The following is a 22,447-nucleotide window of genomic DNA, read 5'->3' on the forward strand; positions in this document are numbered from 1 at the left end:
ATAAGTACGTACCTATGAAATCCTCAGAGACTATGTTAGATCTATGTCACCATCATCAATCATCATCGTTCATCAGCCATGTTTTGTGTGAACTGCTGACACAGGTATCTCCCATGGAGCACCTCAACTCAACACTCTGTCCTCGGCCGTCCTCATCCAGCCCCTACCGGCTACCTGTCTAAGGTCGTCAGTCCAGCGAGACGGAGGTTGTCCCTCGTTTGCATATTCGTGCACAGCAGAATTCGTTCACCCAACCCATTTTAGGTTCTCTGATATAATTAATGATCGGCTCACTGCTAATTCAGCTATTGTAGACCAAGAGGAATCGGATCAGTAAGATGAAATTTGAAGCAAAACAATAATATAGGTACTTATTCACAAAATAAAAAAAACGAAGATTATGGCAAATCCTCTCTATCTTGCTCCTAAGGCTTTCCTGTAGTGAACTACAGGCTGTGCATGTATGTGTATGTGTAAGTAGCAGTGAACGCTAAGGAAGAGTGGCTGAAACCCCTGAAACACTGAGATCTATATTGGGCGGCGCGGATACAAGACAGGTGCGGCTCGACAGGGAAAATAAACTAAGTATTTAATCGATTCGGGTTTACTGCGATACGCTTACTGCGGTTAATTGTTTCAGTTAAAGACCCGTGGTGTATTTATTGGTGTAGGAAGGTTTTTATTTAAAACGGTTTGTAAAGTGCCGTCACGTCAACGTGAGTGGCAGGCAAAATAATGGCGGGTTCAATAGAAAACATTGTATCCTTATATTTTCATTCATAGAGTCATTGAATCATTGGAAGGTAAGTAAGTATACTAAGTATACAAGATGGTGACTCAACTACTTCTACAACTTTTGGAAACTCGCGAAAAAAATAACGTCCTCGTAATTTGGCACTTACTTAATTAGGTAGGTATACTCCCATGGAAGTAATAAGTACTTATAGTCGTAAATACTTATTACTTCCATGGGTACTCCATTTCATATGTCATACTGTACTTGTCATTCTATGGTCATACCTAGATAGAAAAATGCCTGGGGATTCAGGAGGATACATTCAGTAGTTTAGGCTGTTCGTTGATTCTCAGACAGTCATTCAGATTACCTTACCAACTAGACCCTTATTCGTAGAAAAGTTATAGGATGTTTTAGCTATTGACGTGTTTTGTCCCTCTCTATCAAAGAACAAATTGTTTTTCAATTTCTATAAATAAGGGGGTTATACCTACAGGGCAAGTAGACCGGATCCTTTCAGGAGGTGATAGAGGCAGGCGCGGATCCACCCATATGGGCAAGATGGGCATGCCCATCACCTAAATGACTTGCCATATCACACCACGGGATTTTAATATTATAATTTAGTTATTTTATCACTTAGGGTTATAGCTCTTTTTTATATTACTTATGTTGGTGGTGATGATTTCTGATTAATGATATGATATTATATTTTTTCCACCTCCATAGCCCTCCCGATAGTTGTCAAAGAATTCAAAAACCATAAAATTTTCAGTCATTCCAAGAGTTTGTCTTGAGTGTGTTCAAGTATCACCACATATTTAAGTACCTGCAGTTGCAACACTGCGGCATTTCCAGTCGATTGAACCGTATAGGTAATGCCTGATTGGAAACTTAATTTTAGTTTATGAGATATTTAAGATTTGTTTTATTTTTTGTCAAAATTTTACGTTTGAATCAAAAAATTTAAAACAAATGCGATTTAAAAAAAAATTTTTGATTGTGTTTCTTTATTGGCTCCTTAAAAACTAATTAAGTATAATAGTTAAATGTGCATTATTTGACTTCATTCATTCAGTTATTTTCAGGCACAGTAACTGAATTTCATTTAAAATACTTAGACTAGTTTTTGTTGATTTTTGGCCTTTGACTTAAAGTCTAGGTACTGGGTATTGGGAGTTCTAAAAATTTGAATTAGCATGAATAGATCGTTAGGGTGAGGCCACACGAGCGTAATTTTGTGAGTTGTGAGTCGCGTAATTTCGGTCGCAGAAATTCTGTTGGGCTGCCAAACGGGCGCATTTTTTTCATTAGCTTTCCAACGTTTATTTGTGAGGCCACACGAGCGTAATTTTGTATTTTGTCTCGAGTTTTCGAATTCTGTCGGGATTGTGCGTGTGAGTCGGCAGACAATTAATTTTGCGTCGCCGTGTGAATCAAATAAGACTTTTCTATGAAACCGAATGCGGGAGATATTACGCGACCGAAAATGCGTGACTCACAACTCACAAAATTACGCTCGTGTGGCCTCACCCTTAACCTAGCAATTTTGGGAAAAACGATTTCAAACGAAAGTTATGATATTTTTTTCAAGTGGCGGCTAGCTCTGCTTACGTTGAACAAAATAATTTCCCACATTTTAAATACACTTTTCTACGTCTTATTAGTTTCAGTCCAATATTTGTCATTATTAACCGACTTCAAAAAAGGAGGAGGTTCTCAATTCGTCATTTTTTTCAGAATTTTACTTCATTCCCAAGGGTGGGTAAAGGGGTAAAAAACTAAAAACAGGGTATGAATTTCCATTTTGGGCACCTATTAACCGATTCTAATGAAATTTAGAACGTAAATATAGTTCTTATAACAAAAAAATATGATGGTGACCTTGAGCTGATCTGATGATGGAAACGGAAGGCAGTCAAGGGAACTCCTCAACGGTATATAACAACTACCTCGTGTTTAGGCTTAAATGATTCTTATTGACTGTAGGAATTATTTGTATCATTTGCATCTTACTTTTGATTGACAATTATTATTAAAAATGAACTAAAAGCAATGAAATAAAATAATAATTAAAAAAAAACGACTTCATAAAAGCACTAAAATGTAAGAAAAAATATAAGGTTAACTGTCACATAGAATTGGTGTAAACCTTAAATACCGTTGGTGAGGCAACAATCGAAGTTGTGCAAGAACATGTCTACCTCGGGCAGACTATTCGGCTAGGCAGAAGCAACTTCGACAAGGAGGCTGCAAGGCGCATCCAACTGGGTTGGGCTGCATTCGGGAAACTTCGCCACATATTCTCCTCGGCCATTCCTCAGAGCCTGAAGACAAAAGTCTTCAACCAGTGCGTCCTGCCAGTGATGACGTATGGTGCAGAGACGTGGACACTGACGGTAGGACTGGTCCACCGATTTAAAATTGTGTATTTTAGTTATTTTCATAGTGTTATGTCTTGCGGAATTCTATTGTGGGGACGAGCGGCTGACATTAATCAAATCTTTGTTCTGCAAAAACGAGCAATTCGAGCCATATATGTATTAGGGTCTAGAATTTCATTAAGAGATACGTTTAAGGAAATAGGTATACTAACTGTTCCATGCCAATATATCTATGAAAATATTATGTATGTTCGTAAAAACTTAAATTCATTTAGTAAAGTAGGAGCCACTCACGGTATTGAGACCAGAAACAAAAATAAGTTGCTTTTCCCCACACTCAGACTTTCGAAAACAAACACATCATTCATGGGGAACTGTATACGTTTTTATAATAAATTATCAAATGAAGCAATAAATCTTACTGAGCAAAAATTTAAGAATTATGTTAAAGCTACATTATGTAGTAAAGCTTACTATAGTATAAATGATTATTTAAACGACAAAAACGCGTGGTCTTGTCCACCTCAGCTAAGGCTATTGAAAAAATGAAATGGATATAGGTACTTAAGTAAAATTGTAGGTACTAGATATAAGTAAAAATTGTAATAGATATATAAGGAAAAAGTTGAAAAGATGCTCGAGGAGTTTCTTTCGCCATTTCTTTCCTTCTCAATGACGGAGCCTTTGTGAAATATGGTGGTAGATGACTATCGACAAATAATTGTAAAATTTTACGTCGATTAAACCATTTGAATTTGAAAAAAATTTGAATTAAAGTCGCTCAGCGTGCTATGGAGAGAGCTATGCTTGGGGTTTCTCTGATGGATCGTATCAGAAATGAGGTTATCCGTCAGAGGACTAAGGTTACCGACATAGCTGTCAAAATAAGCAAGCTGAAGTGGCAGTGGGCTGGTCATATCTGCCGAAGAACCGATAACCGTTGGGGTAGACGAGTTCTCGAGTGGAGACCACGAACAGGCAAACGCAGCGTGGGACGCCCTCCTGCCCGCTGGACTGACGACCTTAGGCGGGTGGCGGGTAGTGGTTGGATGAGGAAGGCCGAGGACCGAGTGTTGTGGCGCTCCTTAGGAGAGGCCTATGTCCAGCAGTGGATGATTATTGGCTGATGATGAAACCTTAAATTATTTCTTACATTTTAGTGGTTTTGAATTTTTTTTTATGTTTACATAAGTTATAAACTTTAGATTTTACGTGTTTGACTTCAATATTTCTAAGATATACTTATAGCCAAGTATTAAATTAGCTTTATTTTAAGATTAAAATAGCTGTTAATTTAATTTTAGTTGTATACATTGTATAGTAACTTTTGCTGTAACACAGACTTTTGTCGTTCAAAATTTTCAAAAACTGAAAATTTCTCAGTTTTTAATTATTTAACAATGATTGATCCTCTGAGCTTTTGTGGTGGGAAAAAATATATTGCATAAATAACCATACCTAATACACTCACGGGCAATATAAGGCGAGGCAAAAACACTTTTTTAGACTTGCCCATCACCTATTTTGAGGTCTGGATCCGCGCCTGGATAGAGGAAATCATTTCCAGTCGATTGAACCCAATAATGCATTATCCTAAACTTAACCATTTTTAAGATATTTAATATTTAAGGTTTTTTTTAATTTTTTGCCAAAATTTTATGCTTAAAACCGAAAATAAAAAAACTAGCCACATTTCAATATTTTTTTTGGTTGTGTTGCATAAGTAACACCTTAAGGTCCACTTGCGCAGACCTGGGTTAGCGAATTAACTCGGAGATGTTTGACATAAGGAGGGTTAGATTATTAATTTGTCTTGCATCGCTGAAATATGAGCGCTAACCTTGGGATAAACTCTTAAATATTTAACCCCCCAATATTGGAGGGTTAAGACGCTAACCCGGCTTACGTCAAAAGAAAAGGTTTTTATCAATATTCTTGTATTCGTTGGAAATGTTTGATTATGATGATTAACTCATCATTCTTATATTTTTCCACTATCTAGCAAAATAGCAAATGGTCCCACTTGTGAAATTAAGAGCACGATGGTGTGGTTACTGTTATTAAAACCCATAATGTACTTTTTGCTGATGATATATCAATTCTATTCCAAAGTTCCACAGAAGATGACTGCAACAAAAAACTAAAAGAAATCTTTCACCAAACAAAAAATTGGCTAGACTGTCACAACTTGGAAATTAACATCCTAAAAACAAAAATGATCCAATTTAGGCCATACCAAAAAGCACCTATAAATCTGCAATTAACTAATATAGAGAAAGTCAACACATTTAAGTTACTAGGCATACATTTAGATACTCATTTAAACTATAAATGTCACGTACAAATAATTAAAAGCAAATTGTCCCAATTCATATATTCCCTAGGTATACTAAAAGTTAACACCAACATAAACACTGCTCTGACTGCATACTATGCATATGCAAATGCATGGTTAAGTTATGGCATCATTCTATGGGGTGACAGTGTAGACGTTCATGACTTATTTGTTCTACAAAAAAGATGTCTCCGGATCATAGCAAATCTCCAAAACACAACTAGCTGTAAGCCATTTTTCATCAAACATAAAATACTTTCACTACCTTCATTATACATTTTCGAAATAGCCAAGTTTGTAAGGAACAATATGGAGTTATTTAAACAGGTAAACGAAGTCCATAAAATTAACACTAGGAACAAAAACCAACTATCAGTGCCACAATCTAATATGCAAATTTTTAACAATAGCCCATACTTTAAATGCATAAAAATCTACAATAAACTTCCAACCATTATTAAATCCGAATTAAACTATAGTAAATTCCTTTCCAAATTAAAAACTCTACTAACACAGAAATGCTATTACACAGTAAATGAATACCTAGTTGATAACTAAAATAACTTACTATAAATACCTATCTTCGTTATTATGAACCAAATATTTATATTATTAACTACTCTATGTTAAATATTATAGTTTATTATGAATGTTAAAATTTAATGTAGATTTTATATCTTTATTATGTAAGCCAATACATACAAATTTGTTACTTTCTATTACTTAATTTACTTAGAATAATATTACCTAGATTAAGATTAAACTTGCTATGCCCTACAGGGCACTATGTTAAGGACCATTATGTACATAATTTTAAGATCAGTGTAAAACTTACATAGTTGCAATAAACATATTACTATTACTATTACTATATGCTCACGACTATGACTGTAATGTAGTTACTCAGAGGTGACTCACCCACTTTTCGCTGTACATTTTTGTACTCACTTGATAGGTCGCGAGCCGTATCGCCGTTTTTGAAAGATTACAATGCACTTTAGGATACACATCTAGATCACGATGTTTTTTTCACCGTAAGAGCTATGGTATACATTTTAGGAGATATTTCGTAGAGTAGGTAGAAAATAATACTCAGAGTGGACAGAATAATAATAATTTATTTACAGAAAATAAGCCTACTTATACGCGCGGTGCTAACTTAAATACTCGTGGCGTTGAGAATGCACGGGGACTCGTTCCTTTTCTGCGCTGTCGGAGGCTCTCCTCTCCGAGCTGCCGCGGTGACGGTGGTGGTCGCTGCTGCTGCTTGCTTGAGCTTGCTGTTATTTACTGTTATTTTCGGAACTCCCTCTTTGTTTGCAGAAACAGCTCTTTTCAGGGCTATCTTTGCTGTTATCTAAAGCACAACTTGCAACCGCGATGTGTTCAATAGAATCAATACTTGCTGTTGTTATTGGTTGAGTATTGCTTGCTGGTACGGTTAGATTGAAGAGAGCTGCTGTGGTAAGTAGAATGTGTGGTAGTAAGTTGCCACACATTGTACTTAGGGTGGGTTGCATCAACATCCCGGTTATCGTAATAGTTAAGGTTAAACTTAGCAATGACAGAGTCGTTACAGTTAACATTTTACTGCAACGCGTTGCACCATCACTTCGTTCGTCATTGTTAATGTTATTAGGGTTGCTAATCGTTTGAGACATAATTATCCCCAAAGTTATTGTGGGAAACGTTTTTATGTAGGGCAATACCAAATCTAGCTGTCGGACTGAAGCCGTCACAGAGTACATTGTAGCCGTCATTCTCTGTCAAAGCACTCAAAGTCAACATGTCATAGGACCTAAGTCTGTTATTCCTCCAAATATTGACCAAAAGATTATCATCAATAAAACCCGCGACAAAGTAGACTCAGGTTTATTATTAATTAATTCTTAACAAGTTGAAACGAGCAGGTAAACGCAGCGTGGGACGCCCTCCTGCCCGCTGGACTGATGACCTTAGGCGGGTGGCGGGTAGTGGTTGGATGAGGAAGGCCGAGGACCGAGTGTTGTGGCGCTCCTTGGGAGAGGCCTATGTCCAGCAGTGATGATTATTGGCTGATGATGATGATGATGAAGTTGAAATTAAACAAAATTAAAACTAACGATGTAATCTATTGAAATATTTTATTTTTATTAACATTCCTGTTAACTGCATAGACAGGTTCCTCTTCATCAGATGATGAATCATCATTAAAAAAACCTAGCTGGTGGTACAGGGTCTCTCATTTTGTTACATAATATATGTATTATGCAGCTATGGCGTAGCCACTATAATGGGCTGCACTCTTCTTAGTTCTGTCCTTATTTTCATTGATAAATTGCTGTATTTGAGTGATTGCAAAATTTCTGAAAACAAGGTTATTCAATTAAAGAGTTACGTAGGTTACTTTGATATTAGATTGCTGCGCTGGACCGGCAGCTGGCCGGTAGCTGGATAAGGAAGGCCGAGGGCACAGTGTTGTTTCGCTCCTTGGGAGAGCCCATGGCTAGAAATGGACGCTTATTTGGTGGTGAAGATGATCATTACACCTACAACATAATAATAGGTGCATTGGTACTTACTTCGTCGTTGGAGGCAGTAAGAAAGGTTCTAGTTTTAAAGCCAACACACGAGCCACATTTTTGAGACCTGGAACCTATCCAAGAACGAGTTCTCATCCCAAGTTGCGAATCTATCAGTTCTCCGAAAGTACACCTTTCTCTTCATATTTCGTAAGTTCCGTACTTACTCCACCTCAATCTCAATTTCTGAGGAACTTGTTTCAAGCTCTATTTCACGTAGAAGCGACATGATAAGAATTATTTAATATTAATATTTGTACGTAATACTGTTACTTTGAGGTTATACAATGCGTTTGACAGCTACCTGACTTTAACAAAAGCAGTAACCGGCCAACATTGGGTGGTTATGGTTATCGTTAAAGTTATGACGTCATTTTAACCATAGTTGAATGGTGCAACCAATTTTTCGCATAACCGATGCTTTGACAGACGATGTGACGTTTGTAATAGTTAAAGTTAAATGGTGCAACGCACCCATAAATTCCAAAGAACTCATTGGTATGTGTGCGCTAGGATCCAAACACGCATCTTTTGTGTGAGAAGCGAGCGCTTACCCGACTGAGCTACCGCCGCTTCTTTTCAATTTTATATAATTTTCGTAATGTATATCTACAAGGAAATCACAAATATGACACTTTGTAAACAAAATACAAATTACTGACAGATAAGACAGATTGCGAAAATGGAAATAGAGAGGGATACAGTGCCACAAACTTATCTGTTCCGGTGACAGCTCACATAAATGTCTAATATTTCTTGATTCTATAAGATTTTAAGTTTGCTTGTATTGTTAATTCGCTCTTGTGGTGTTAATAAACCCATCTAATCTATATAAATATATAATTTATAAGTAAATAATGAGATATGGACCAATTTAGTTAACTGTCACCGGAACAGATAAGTTTGTCGCACTATAGTTTTATCCAAAGACGTGAGGTGAGATAGAAGATAATGTTTTTTACGGCAATAGAAACTTGGTCCCTTTCAGCCTGGAACGGGACATAGATTCACAGAGTGCAAAAAGAAACGTCAGGTTAGCTAACTCAGGGTTATTTTCCATTAGCGCAATCAAAAGTCCGGGTTAAAATTTTACAAAGTTAACCCTGAGTTAGTTACCTCTGAGTTTATATTTTTAACCCTGTGATCCACGCAAGTGGGCCTAATAGGTTTAGGATAATGCATTATTGGGTTCAACCGTTCAATCGACTGGAAATGCCTAACTCTATCACCTCCTGAAAGGATCCGGTCTACTTACCAATAACCCTGTATAGTATCCAGATTCATCCTCAAGCCTCATGCTCTTGCCCACTCCGCGGCGCGACGGCACACGTGCGCGGGCGCAGCTGCGGCCGAGTAAATCAAACTCAAGGAGGTTTAGCGCGGTCCAAGACGCTAATGATGCCGTCCTCGGGTCGTTGGAGGATTATTTGATGATGAAGGTACTTAGGTACATGGTCTAATAAGAAGGTTGCGAATGTTGTGGTCCTGTATCACAATGATACTCTGTGTGATAAAAATATGCAGTTATGGCTGCACTATAAATAAGTAGGTACCTACTAGGTAATTTCAGAGTATGAAAGTATGATTTTTAACTTTTATTGATTGTCAACTTAAAAAAGGTAAGTAGGTAAGGTACTTACCTCAAATATCCTTACCTACTTTAATATTCATTTAAGATTAGGTGAGTACAAAACTCCAAAACGGCGAAAGAAAAAAACGACTATCGTTCATCGACCTCCTAACTCGGACACAATCACAGCTCTTACGAAACCGAGATCCGGAAATGATCGGCGGAGATTTATTAAGTCTGTACATGTTTGTGAATCATTAAAACAGCTGTAAATGTCCAAGGAACAATATGGCCGACACCGAATTACGCACTGCTGTGATTTCAGCTTATTTTCATGGCATTCATGATTTTGGTGTGAGGATTAATATGTTGGTAGATACTTCGGTAGATACTTCGGTAGTTATAGGTACTACGGTAGTGTTATGTTACCTAATACGACAGTTAAAATCATTTGAGTACCTAGGTAAGTTATTATATCTGCCTTAAGTATGAACTTAAAGTCATGTCAATTAACTCAATAACAATTCAGGCAATCATTTTCAATGTCAATAACATTCACACTGCTGCTGCATGTCATATTTAAGTTCTGTTTAACTTGACATTCTCAGTTGAGAAACCGGCAGAAGGATAAGGAGCAACTTACGATATTCAAGAGAAGGAACAGAGAGTTGATAAACAGAATAACATCCTTTAGGGGGCGATGTCCGAAGAATCTAAATAGTTGATTTTATTTGTTTTCTCGAGCCGTATCAAGAGTATCGATTCATGTCTAATTATGTTTTCAAGTTGCGGAAGTTTAGTTAAGTTCTTATGTAACATTGTATAAATGAGAACAATCTATGTATAGAAAAGTTAATTGTTTTGTACCAAAGTCTGATCCATCAATACTTAGGAAATTAAGTAAGTACTTACTCTCAATTTACTTTGTATGTATGTATTTTTAGCTCTACGTGGCTTTACCGCATCATGTTAAAATGAGCCAGAAAAACTAGGTAAGCATACAAAATCATAAGCAACATTCACTTTAACTTCCTTTTATTTTTACCCACCACCAACCCATTGAAAAATTAATGAAATATAGGTTAAGTTTAACTTATAAGTTATTGCACCTAACAAAAAATATTATTTACGTTCTTACATTACATATCTATATAGATAGACAGAATAATACTCTTTATTTGTGCACCAAAAAAGTTTTTTTTATTGTTTATTATCAAAAAGTACATGCTGAGTACAATTAAATGTCTGCCAAACTGTGAAAACAGTTTGTTGGCAGGATACACTCATTTCTAATTAAATTTAACGCTAAAAGATGCTAATTATCACTTAAAGCGACCATAATATTAGTACTTAGAGAATTCGGAGCTGCTAGAGGTACATTGTTAAAACTGTTAAATTTGTAACTTATAATAAAAACCCACCTTTTGTCAATGTTTATCCAAATAAATTTATTTTTAGGTAGGGACATCGATTTCTAATTTAACAAGTAATAAATAAGTCTGTTATTCGAGCTATTCGATTGTAAAAAAGTTTAAATGCGAATATAGGCTATTATCGATAAGCATAACGATACAATAATGTTCGAATGAATAAAATTAAAATACCTCAAATAGCGAACGTAGGTAGGTACCTAACCGATGCCAAAAAGCCCACTAAGTTTAAATAACAAAATTTTTGGTCGGTTTTTTAAATTACTTTCGCATTTCCTGATTGTGTTTTCCATATCATCTAGGTAGGTGGATAGATACTTATTGTAATTTAAGAACATATAGCCCGTTATAATAGCCCGCACCGTAATAAGTTTTCTCGTCGGAATCACAAATTACGAATTTACAAAATTTTATCAAAATTAGTTCAGTTATTTTGCCGTTAAAGAGAAACAAAGATAAAAACACACAAAGACTAACATACACTTTATAGCACATAAAACTTTCCCCAAAATTTTTTTGACTTGACTTTTTAGGTTTTGTACTTAGTGCTTACAAATTTACCTTAAAATAATGAAATCATTATTATTAAGCTCTACGAGGCGATCTGTACCGATTTACAACTGGCATCGATGCGCGAGGATAATGTATATAAATCGTTCCTTTATATTGGGTGTTGGTTGCGGCAATAAATATTAAATATCGACGCCATTAAAAATATCCGCTTACACTTTACGAGTGCGCAGTGAGTGGAGACATATTTACGTACAAGAATGGTAATCAATTGACTTTTTTCCCGCCATGTTCCAATGTCCCATGTCCGAGACGCATATTTACATGGCCGCACTTATGTTATGTCGTGTCGTGTGTAGATTACTATCTGTGTATCATTCGACTCGATTATTCGATTCTTTTGGCAAATTGGTAGGTTAATGGATAAGCTTAAGGTTTTTTCATGCTTTGGGGTTTTTCAGACTTTTGTCGCAATCTAGTCTCCTGCTAATAGCTAGGCAGGGGCGTGATCGCAAGGAGCCAGAAATCTAGTCAGTGCGCGGTGGGTTTCTTTAAAATGGTGTTCACTGAAAGAGTAGGTAATTAAAGTTATACAACTGAAGAAACCATAAATACTGTTAAAAATATAGATCCTAATGTTTGGAAAAAAATCCATCTAAATCTAATCTGACGTTTGTAAGCAGTCTACTCACAGTTAGCCTGTCCTAGGTACTCTAGGTAGAGCCAAAATAATGCCAGCAACCTTCGTCGCTCACTCTAGGAACCACATGAATCAGTCTCACCTTTGCCTTACACAATAGTTACTAAGCACGTATTAAATACCACGATAAATTGTAACTTTGACGCCCACGACCTTTCAAACACATATTAATATTTAATTGTAGGCGCGATATCATCACGGGACACATAACTAACTGTTAATAAACTGTATTGTTGACGTGAATTATCCCCATAAGTTTGCCGAACAAGCTTGCCCAATCGTTTATCTTTAACCGTTACAAGTCCTCAGAGTATACTACGTCTCTTTCTTACGGTAAATGAGGAAGAGAGACAGAATGTATGGTTCGTGTGAAAACCGTTTTGATATGAAACCGAATGCAACGGTTATGGGCATTTGTGGTCAGAGATGTCGTACTGAAGTGGAGTTACAAATGTAACAAAACAATGACATTTTCCAGTGAATTTCATAAAACATAGAATAAGTTTGCATATTCAGTACCTGTGTGTGTGTATGTATTAAGTACGACAACAAGCAGATGATAAAGAACCAACCACATTAGAAATAAAAGATGTAGGACCTAACTTTCCTGCCAGATATCCAGCCAAGCATAGACTAGACGTAGTATGTAGTTGTAGCTTGTAGAGCACCTTCTCAGTTTGGACCTATATTTGACGGCAATCCGATGGACAGATGCGATAAGAGAGGAGCTAAGACCTCATAGATGATGAACTATTAGATAGCGGAGCATCGGGCGCTCGCGGCATCACAAGTCTCAAGACTCACAAAACAACGCGCTGTACAAATATGAAATCTCGCCGGTGCCGGTGCGTGTCGCCTCGGGAAATGCTTTATATCTGGGCACAAGCGCGAGCCCAATAAAACACATAAATAATACCAGATCGTGTGAGTCCGCCCGATACCACCAACATATCTGTTTGAACTTTCAAATAATAAAACATAAAAAATAAATACAACTCGATAACCGTACATCACGTTTATTAGTCGCGATAAATAACATCAATATTGAATAGTAATCGATTCTAAATAATACTAATGTGTTGTTATATTTATTGTAATTAGCCAGCCTTGGCCAGACTCGTGAGCGGGATGCGAGACCGCCTATCCAAATATTCAAACTGTTTATTAATGACTAATAATATTTGCATAATAGTGCTTTTGGGACGTTAATGCATATGAAATTCGATCTTAATTGCCTGTTTAGGAGTAGAAATTAGCTCAATATACATAAACGTTTAAAAATATTATTAAAATTACATGTAATCAATATATAATAACACACCATTTCCTGAATGAACTTTGTAAACCTGGGAAAAACTTTTGTGACCGTTTCTGCGTCTATCACTAGATTCACTAGCACCTGACGTGCTATTCGTAATCTTGAACGTAACGATCATTATAAAAGCAAGATGGCGCACGACACGCCATTATTAGCGCTAAATAAGTACCTCCAGATCTAACAACAATAGTCTTAGCACGACGCGGGCGCAAGAAGGTCCTAACTGGGAAACCATAAAGGTTGTGCGAATAAATCACAATAAAAGTCGGGGCAGACGCCTGCGAGACCGGCGGAGGCACCGCGGAGACGAATTATGATGGCCCCCAGCCCCGCCGTGAAGTATGGGGGTAGCGCGGCCAGCTGCAGGGTTGCCGGACTATATACTTAAGTATTGCACATTGTTACATTGCTTATCCTCCAGGCTGTTTAGATTTGTTTCAGACTAGATAAATAACGCCTTAGCAGGTTGTTGGACGTATATTAAATGTGGTAACTAACTGTTCATAAGAATATCCAAAGGTACATAATTATATGTTTACAGTGATTGAATTTGCCGAGATTTTTAGGTATACAGACTACAGACTTATCGATTAAAGTTTCAATATCGTTACGTTAGGTATTCATAGTTTGTCGTGGCTCAACCTACATACAAACGCAGCAGTAACCCTGCTTCCTCCAGATCCTACAACCCCGTGTAGCAGTACCAGTGACACGGCGTGCAACCTGCATCTGCAGCATGTATCGTGTAGCGTGTGGCAGCCCTGCGGAGCGGCGCGGGCGCAGCGTGCGATAAAACAGGCGCCGCGGGGGAGCGCGGACCTCCAGTGTGGACCAATCGCGGGCAGGGTAGGGTGGATGAGACACACGGTTTGTAATCTCAAGATACTAGGGAAGCTTTTCGGTAAGGTGTCTTTCCCGACTTCCATCAGTATCAGCCACTATCCACATAGTTTTGTAGCATACCGCATCACTCTGTACCTAATCGTCTAAAGAACCACTACTGGCTGTACTTAGTAGTTGAGTAGGTCTAGAGTAGAGGTAGGACCATCCCATTGGGGCAGAGGGCAGACACAACAGTTTTCCATCCCAGTCAGTCAACAACAGCTAGTGCAAAATAAATTGGTCACGGTATACGTAAAGTGGCAATTTTAAAGAAGAATTCGGGCTTTCTGATTGTTCGGCAGATTGTATAAGGCCGTATCCACGTTATGCCCCCCCTGCACCTCGCGCCCACCGTGCCGTGTAAATAATAATTAATTTTATTGTAAATGCTTATATTTTATTACGGGATTTGTCAACAGTGCGCGCGATGTATTTTGTTGTTGGATATATTTATCGTCAGTTCCTTAATGTGGGCCCTAACTGGACGTATGAATGTTGCAATCTATGAGTGAATATTGTAATAGATTGTAAAGGAAAGCAGATCGGATTAATATCCAATGGCGCTTATTATAAATTGTCCGGTATCTAGCTAGCTGGATTTATCGATATGGATACTCATAAGGGCTCGTAAATTGTATTTAACTTTACTAACAATGGTCACTTTAGTTACTGCCTTGCTTAAGCGTAAGTGAAACCTAAGATTTCTTCGGATTTTGTTAAGTGAGTATAGTAGGTGAAGTCCAATGTAAGTGTAAAAGTATCTAATAAGATAATGTATTTCAGATAGTGCCTAATCTACCTAAGTACAGACTATAAGACATGTCAAACGCACGAAACTTAACTCATAGATAGATAACATACTTAGATCATATATACAACTGAAATTAACAGTTTCAAAAATACATGTACTTACATACTTTTATACCTTCATAAATACTCATAAAACTACATAGTAGGTGCCTTAACTATTAATATAATGTAGATACTTACGTATTTATATACATAAATAGCTTAGATTTGTTAGGAGCTCGGTAGTAAGATTTAGCACCCCGTCAGTATTCTTCATATTTAACATCACCCGTCTTTAAGTTACGATCTTGTCGATAGTAGTATGAGGCACAGACTTCTTTGAGATACTGGTATGAGCGTGCATGTTACGCCAACACACAGCTAGGTAGAATGGGCATGTATCTGCATAAAAACAATGAACTAATTATAGGTATTTAATACACTCACGGCCAATGAAAAAGTTCCACTCACAAAATTCGGACACCAAACGACCCCAATTTTTTCAAACATTTAGTTTAAAATTTTAACAAAATATTACCCTCTTTAGTTGTTAATATCCTGATGTTCTGTTAAATGTATTCAATGTTGCAGAAGGCGTTATTATGCTAGCCTTTTCCGTTTAGGAGTAATTTGGTGCTTTTCTCAGTGGAACCTTTTCATTGCCCGTGAGTGTATTTCTGTAAGAAAATCTTCCAGGGGAACAATTTTCGATCGCTAGACATGAGACATTCTCAACACATGACACATCTTGTGAGAAAAATACGAGATGATGCTATTATATATAGCAAATGACGATAGGTACTCTTAAATAGTACAGGAAGTGGTACTTATCTCAAAAAAACTAGGTAGGTATACTTAAACCCAAGTTATGTCATGACCATGATTATTGATACAGTTATTGAGGTTATACAATATGGAAATAAATGAGGTAAGGAATTACTGTACTGTGACTTTCCAAAATAAAATATAGACAACACTATCTAACCAACCAACAGAAGTACCTAACTCAGCAGCAAAACACTGCACTTTTCCCGAATATGGTCAAATTCGCATCAGGTTGACCGACAGTTAAACAACAATCGTTTCTTGTTCTTTAACGATTGCACTCGAATCGAATTCAATTTATTTAAGTGAGCTCTAAACCTTCTGACCCTAGTGGAAACGACAGGTCTTTATATGGTCTTCAATTTCACTAAAACGCGATTACTTAAATGTAAAATGCAATGGCTCTTATTTAGTAAGTAAGTACTTGTCTTATGTAGTAACTTCAGAACTTTAGTAAGTATATAACTTGCAGTGTAGGCAATTGATGCCTACCTTTCGAAATTTAAATTAATAGAAAGTATGGTGAGTTGAGCTTGAGACATAGAATGGCCATAAAACTTAAAACGCACCTCCACCTATAAGTCTTATAGGGTAGCAAATTTTGTTAAAAAAAAGTAATCTTTTTTACACAACAGTATGGTAATTTTTTTGATACCTACCTATATTAGGTACTTATGTAAAATTTATAGCATAACTTCGAAAATATCTGATATGAAAATACTTATCCAACATAATTATTACAAACTTAGCATATTTTTTAATCTAAAACAGTAGTGATGTGTAGTTGGTCTCGTTTTATCTAATAACACTAATAATGTGGTATGTTGTTTACACTTCGCCGGCAAACATGTGGTGTTCTTATCCAAGAGAAGCGAACAGTAGAGATATCTTGTGTTCGAGTGGTCTGTGGGCACAGTTGCACCACCACTTAAACTTGCGTTGGTAAAAATTATAAACTCGTTTTAGCCAGTATTTCACAGTATGTTACTATTACTAGTAAAACTGAAAAAAATGCATGGAATCATATTTTAACAGTAATCTACAATCAGAGTTCCTTTGGAATATTTATTGGACAAATTTTGAAATTTCAGGGTTTGAAATCTACACAGATAGCCATGAAACGAAGGTGAAGTAAAACAGTTTACAAATTACGTTATGTGAAAATTAAACTCACTGTTTGTCCAATTAGAATAAAAAGAAGGTTATACTTTATAAAATATAGCATGATCCCTACGACAGCTGTTTAATCCCTTCCATTTTCATCCTTTTTTTCAAGGAAAATTCTACTTAACTCACCAGCCATAATGATCTGTCAATCAAACTTCATAGGACTCATGCTATATTTTACAAATTATAGTGACTAATTTAATAGCTAAACCAAACCAAAATAAACCAAGTTTAAACAGTTCGGTGCAAGCGGGCCTCTTTACGGTAGAGCTAGGGCGCTGACAGAGTGGACGCAGCCATCTCATTACGAGCTCATACAAACAAACCAGCCGCACCGACAAACATCACAACTAACCTCGTTCAACACAGTCCAATTTTAACCATACCTTGGAGGGAATACGATATAGTCTAGGATGGTGGTTGCCAAGTGTGTAATTCTCAAAGAGGAATCTACAATAGTTTCTTGTATCTATTATTAGGTGTTACCGTGATTATTTGACAGTTTGAAAACGTTTACAGATTCTACGTATATTGGCGGGCAATCTGGCTTCCTGCGTTTGTTGTAAACAGTATTTTTTACTGTTTTCTGTAAAACATAACAGCATTAAACTGATGATGGTGTTTTATCAAGTGAGGGCACTAAAGATTCGTTATAAGCATTATGTATTTAAAAATGAATCTTCTTTGAGCTATAATGGGTGGCTGCTTTAAAAATCGGTAGATAAATATTATACCTGCTTATAAGTATACTTAATTAGTTGAAGTACCGTACTTATAAATATTGATCATAACTACATACTAACTTCAATTAATTAACACCATATTAACACAAATATGACATTAACTTATGCACTTGAGATTAGGAAATACTTAATTTATTTCTTACTGAATAATATACATTTGATTTTGTAATGTATTTATTTATCCGGCAAGCGTTTAATTCGAAAGTAGGTAGGTACCTACCTAGCCGGAGAAAATAGCTTGCACCAAAAAGTTCATGAAAATTAAATCTATGATCTCTTGCTCTGACATTATAATGTCAAAGCAAGACAGCAATAATTGATTTAATTGCATTTAAATGTTTGGTGCAAGCCACTAATTATAAAAGATGTGTGTAGGATTGTTCTTGTACCAAATCATCACCTCTCACTCCACTTAGCGTATCCTTCACAAAGGCCCACCAGCGCCGAAAACAACTCTTCAGGAGGCAGGTCTGGCACCACCTCCCTGTTCTCCCTCTTTCTCCTCCCGTAAGACGCGAACTGACTCTGAGGTCTCTTCTTGATCCCAGAGTTATGTAGAAACACCGTCGTGGGCTGCGTCACCACCGCCATCTGATTGTAGTTCTGCTTAGACTTCACCGCCTGCACTATCAGGCAGAGGAGATACCCGGCGAACGCTAGGAAAGCTAGCGTTGTGATCGCCAAAGAGAATATATTACTCACTTTACTATGTTCATGTTCATGTTTCTTCACCCCTTCGTCTTCGTAATCACCTCTTTTTACTGGCGACTTTAAAGCCAAAGCTTGCGCTCCAAAGGTCTCCACTTGCGGTGGCTCTGTCACGTTATCGTAATGTTGTTGGACGAGATCCTTGAGTGAGTTCTTCATTTTGAGCAGCTTGTCCAGAGGTAGCTCGTTGAGAAAGGCCACGTCGTTGTCATTGATGTCTGAGGCTACTTGGTTGAGAAACAAAAGAGCAGCGGCGAGGCGGTACATGGTGACTTGTGTTGAGGTTCAGGCGGAGTGTCGAAATGTCTCTGAGGCTGATGACGGCGGTGGTTATCCGGGGCCACTGAGCATGACTGTAGCGGGATGAAGGAGGTCACTGCGTCTCTAGGTCTCGGTGATCTGTCGCAACTTGGTTTCGTTTTTCTGGATCGGTTGGTTCTAAACGTAGGTAGTCACAGTTGTTAAATACTTTTGATGTGGTTGGAATCACGTGATGAATGCAATATTCGTTATCGTAGTATGATTTTCATTTCAAGCTACTGACTTTATATTCCTCAAGAAATACTTAATCATGACATAGTGGTCAGTATCAATAAAGTAGCCTTGACTCTCGTGCCGCATAAAAGTAATGTTTTTACTGATAAGTATAGCACTAGTTTCATGGAGAGTTGAGACATTCCTATGTTATATGAATGCATTCATACTATTGTCTTTTCTGTTCCACTTCCTTACATACAGAGTGTTATAAATGTGGCTGTGGCGATGTTGAACCATTGGTCCGCCAATTTGCAACTGTACTTAGTCCTAGATTAGTGATGGCCGAATGGAGTGAAAAGTTGTTAACCATGAACAGACAAACAGTCTTGGATGCCCTGCTGCGACTCCTGCGAGAGACCTTTGTGCTGAAACTGCCGAAGCGCCGCCGCCGCCACCGACAAACTTAGGAAGCCAAACTAGGACCGAAGGCTGTAAAGCCACTTATTGTGGGAGTGATCTATGTCCAGTAGACAAAAACTTCTGTTATGCTACCACCCCACTTGGATATTCGTATTTGCGTATTTGCCAAAACTGCCATGTGTAGTCAGAATATTCGCCAAAATTATTTCCGAATTTCCCAAAATTTTAGTACCTATTTGGCAAATACTGAAAACATCCAATAGCAAATACGAATAGCCAAGTGTAGTTTACATTAGATGCTTATAAAATGTGAATGCTATTTGCAATTCTTGTCTTAGGTACCTATCTAAAAAATATTAAACATGTAACGCCATCTAGTTTCAATCTTAGCCAACATGAATCCTCATCCTCAGAGATCAATAGATTTTCATACAAATCATTAACATTAACAAGTACTTACCTTTTTTTTGTACAAGCCAAACACTCTGTATACAGTTCCGAGTGACAATACAACCCTTAGCTTTCATGCTCTGTTGCGGTTGTGTTGCATGGCCGCCATTACTTGGGGAAGCGAAGCGTATGCGCGCGCATCTTGTAGATCTCAGTGCGTAGTGTCACTCGCGGCGTACAGATGGCGGCACGTGTGTGGTTGGTGATGGCTCTGGTGCCGGCACTGGTGGTGGGTGATGAAGCGGTGCGGGGTGGTGGTTTGATGGACAAACTGAGCAATGGCATGAAGTTTGCTAAGGATTTTCTGGGTAAGTTAGTGTTTTATTTGATTGTAGAACGTAGGTACTACATATTTAGATGGTAATCTGTGATGGTAAAGTAGCCACATGGCCCACAGCCCACAGGTAATTTCTAAGAAAAAATAATTTTGAAATGTAGATTTGAAATAAAATGAAATATTGTAAATTCGATGTAAAATTCTTCAATTATTTGTCGATAGTCATTATCATATTCTACCACCATTTCACAAAGGTTTACGTAAAAATTGTTCAGAATGTCGACTATTGCAACACTCTTTACAGTAATAATAATATTCAAGGTTTTTGGTAGAGATTGCTTAAACTTTACATACTTTATAAAAAATAGGTAGGAATTACCGATAGGTTCTAATTTTTTTTATTAACATAACGGACACATTTTGCCTAGCAGTTTTGGAAAAAACGTTTCAGTGATGTTTTTTTGCACTTTGTCGGCATTTGTTTGTGTCGGCATTTTGGACCTTTTTAATTGCTCGTCAGTGTATTAAAAACTTCATTCATAACTTCACAGCCTCAGAATCGGTCGCCCTGAAAGTGGCCGAATTCGTCGTGCGAGCGTTTCAAAACAAGCCCGCTTCACCACAAGAACCGCCTCCTAGAAGAAACCCTTACAACCCTGACCGAGACGAGTACAAGGACTACAGCGAGAAGTACTCGGAGGAGAATAGGCCTAATTCCCAGGTGCATGAGGCTGGTAGTCCGATGAGTCCGCTGCGGCAGCTGGTGAGGTTATTGGGGCTGCAGCCGTCTCAGATCAGCGCGGTGGCCGTCAACGCGCTGCTATTTGTTGCTCAGATGGTAAGTTGAGGAGCTTATGTACCTATTTAGCGTATAATGTACCTATTAGGTATTTTAATTATTAAAACATATCAACACTCCATCTATTTTCTATGTATATATCATAATTATTATAAACTGTGTTTCAACGAAGGTTCCACTATGTAAATTTGTAAGACCTATGCTTACACACAACTATTTAGCTTATTCTACGACTCGACTTTTGTAAAAAAAAGACTCCCAAGTTGAGTGACCCCCTTTCAATATAATTTTGCGAAAGTCAGCATATTTGTAGAAGCTATGCTTATATGAAACAAAAATAACAAAGAACTCCTTCATCCCATTTCCAGATATCTTCGTTCCTGTCCGGGCCGCAGAGACCAGCGCGGCCGGGCCGCTCCGAGGACACTCTCACATACATCCTCAACAAACCATCACCTGCTTTACAAGACCTGCTGTCCACGGCCAAGAACGAATCCCTCCCGGACATCATCGAAGACATCATCAAACAACAAGGCACAACCGAAGATATCAGCTGCGTCAGACTTCTCATATGCAAAATCACCCCCTTCGTAGTAAAAATGCAGAAGGCAGTATTTGGAAAAGAAAGTACGGAGGATGGGAAGGAAATGTTTACAGGAGCGTCGGTGATGTACCGCCATCTACCGTCCAAAAATGAAATTAACGAGAGAAGTGAAGTTTGTGAGAGGAAATACCAAGATTGTGATTTGGAAGAGTAATTTATCGGGTCAAAAATCATTTAGGATATTAAGTACAAATTTTAATATAGTAGTGATTTGCAAACGTCTAACCTACATCTTAGCTTGAAAGAAGATACCCAAGTATACGAGTATAGTAGGCATGTAGGTATACATAAACTCAAACGATGTATTAGTACAGTCTATGTAAATATAAGTAGAAAATTCCAATGTACATTAACTACCAATCGTGTGTGATAATAACAAACATTACGTGTTATTAAGAAAGCTACTGAGTCTACTGTCTACCATTGTAACATTGTACTGTGCACTATTTGTTGTTCGTTACTCAATCAGTCACATAACGCCTTCATGTAGTTCTTTAAACTCTGCTGTAAAATGAAATATAATATTAGGTAGATAATATAGACACACACTACTAAGTACTTACTTGTCGCGCTATTTATAATTATAAACATTATTTAGGTACTTCTCGTAAATTATACGTGTTGGGGAAAATATAAACCGTAATTAAACTATTGTTTATCTAATTGAATTATTCATAGAACTTTCATTCAGTATAAATTATTTTTATAAAAATATCTTATTACAATGATATTATTTTAATATAATTAAAAAATTACTTAAGA

At 37.3% G+C, this 22,447-nt stretch overlaps 2 protein-coding genes across 2 annotated transcripts; one reads left to right on the forward strand and one right to left on the reverse strand.

Moving 5' to 3' along the window:
* Window positions 1–17,475: 17,475 nt before the first annotated feature.
* On the reverse strand, window positions 17,476–19,720 carry LOC105388014. The gene has a single exon (XM_011558845.3). It carries the CDS (start codon window positions 18,923–18,925, stop codon window positions 18,347–18,349), a length of 579 nt encoding a protein of 192 aa, XP_011557147.3. The 5' UTR covers window positions 18,926–19,720; the 3' UTR covers window positions 17,476–18,346.
* A 466-nt stretch (window positions 19,721–20,186) lies between these two features.
* On the forward strand, window positions 20,187–21,839 carry LOC105388308. Its single transcript, XM_038114278.2, has 3 exons — window positions 20,187–20,313; window positions 20,834–21,120; window positions 21,450–21,839. Exons 1-3 carry the CDS (start codon window positions 20,187–20,189, stop codon window positions 21,837–21,839), a joined length of 804 nt encoding a protein of 267 aa, XP_037970206.2.
* Window positions 21,840–22,447: the final 608 nt, after the last annotated feature.

Source organism: Plutella xylostella, chromosome 18 (assembly GCF_932276165.1).
Source record: "Plutella xylostella chromosome 18, ilPluXylo3.1, whole genome shotgun sequence".
Classification (NCBI taxonomy): domain Eukaryota; kingdom Metazoa; phylum Arthropoda; class Insecta; order Lepidoptera; family Plutellidae; genus Plutella; species Plutella xylostella.

Excerpts from the sequence above, each read along its gene's own strand:
- LOC105388014 (XM_011558845.3), bottom strand. The coding sequence starts at position 18,925 with ATGTACCGCCTCGCCGCTGCTCTTTTGTTTCTCAACCAAGTAGCCTCA.
- LOC105388308 (XM_038114278.2), top strand. The coding sequence starts at position 20,187 with ATGGCGGCACGTGTGTGGTTGGTGATGGCTCTGGTGCCGGCACTGGTG. Across the intron at positions 20,314-20,833 it reads GTTTGCTAAGGATTTTCTGG|CCTCAGAATCGGTCGCCCTG; the intron begins GTAAGTTAGTGT and ends ATAACTTCACAG. Across the intron at positions 21,121-21,449 it reads TGCTATTTGTTGCTCAGATG|ATATCTTCGTTCCTGTCCGG; the intron begins GTAAGTTGAGGA and ends TCCCATTTCCAG.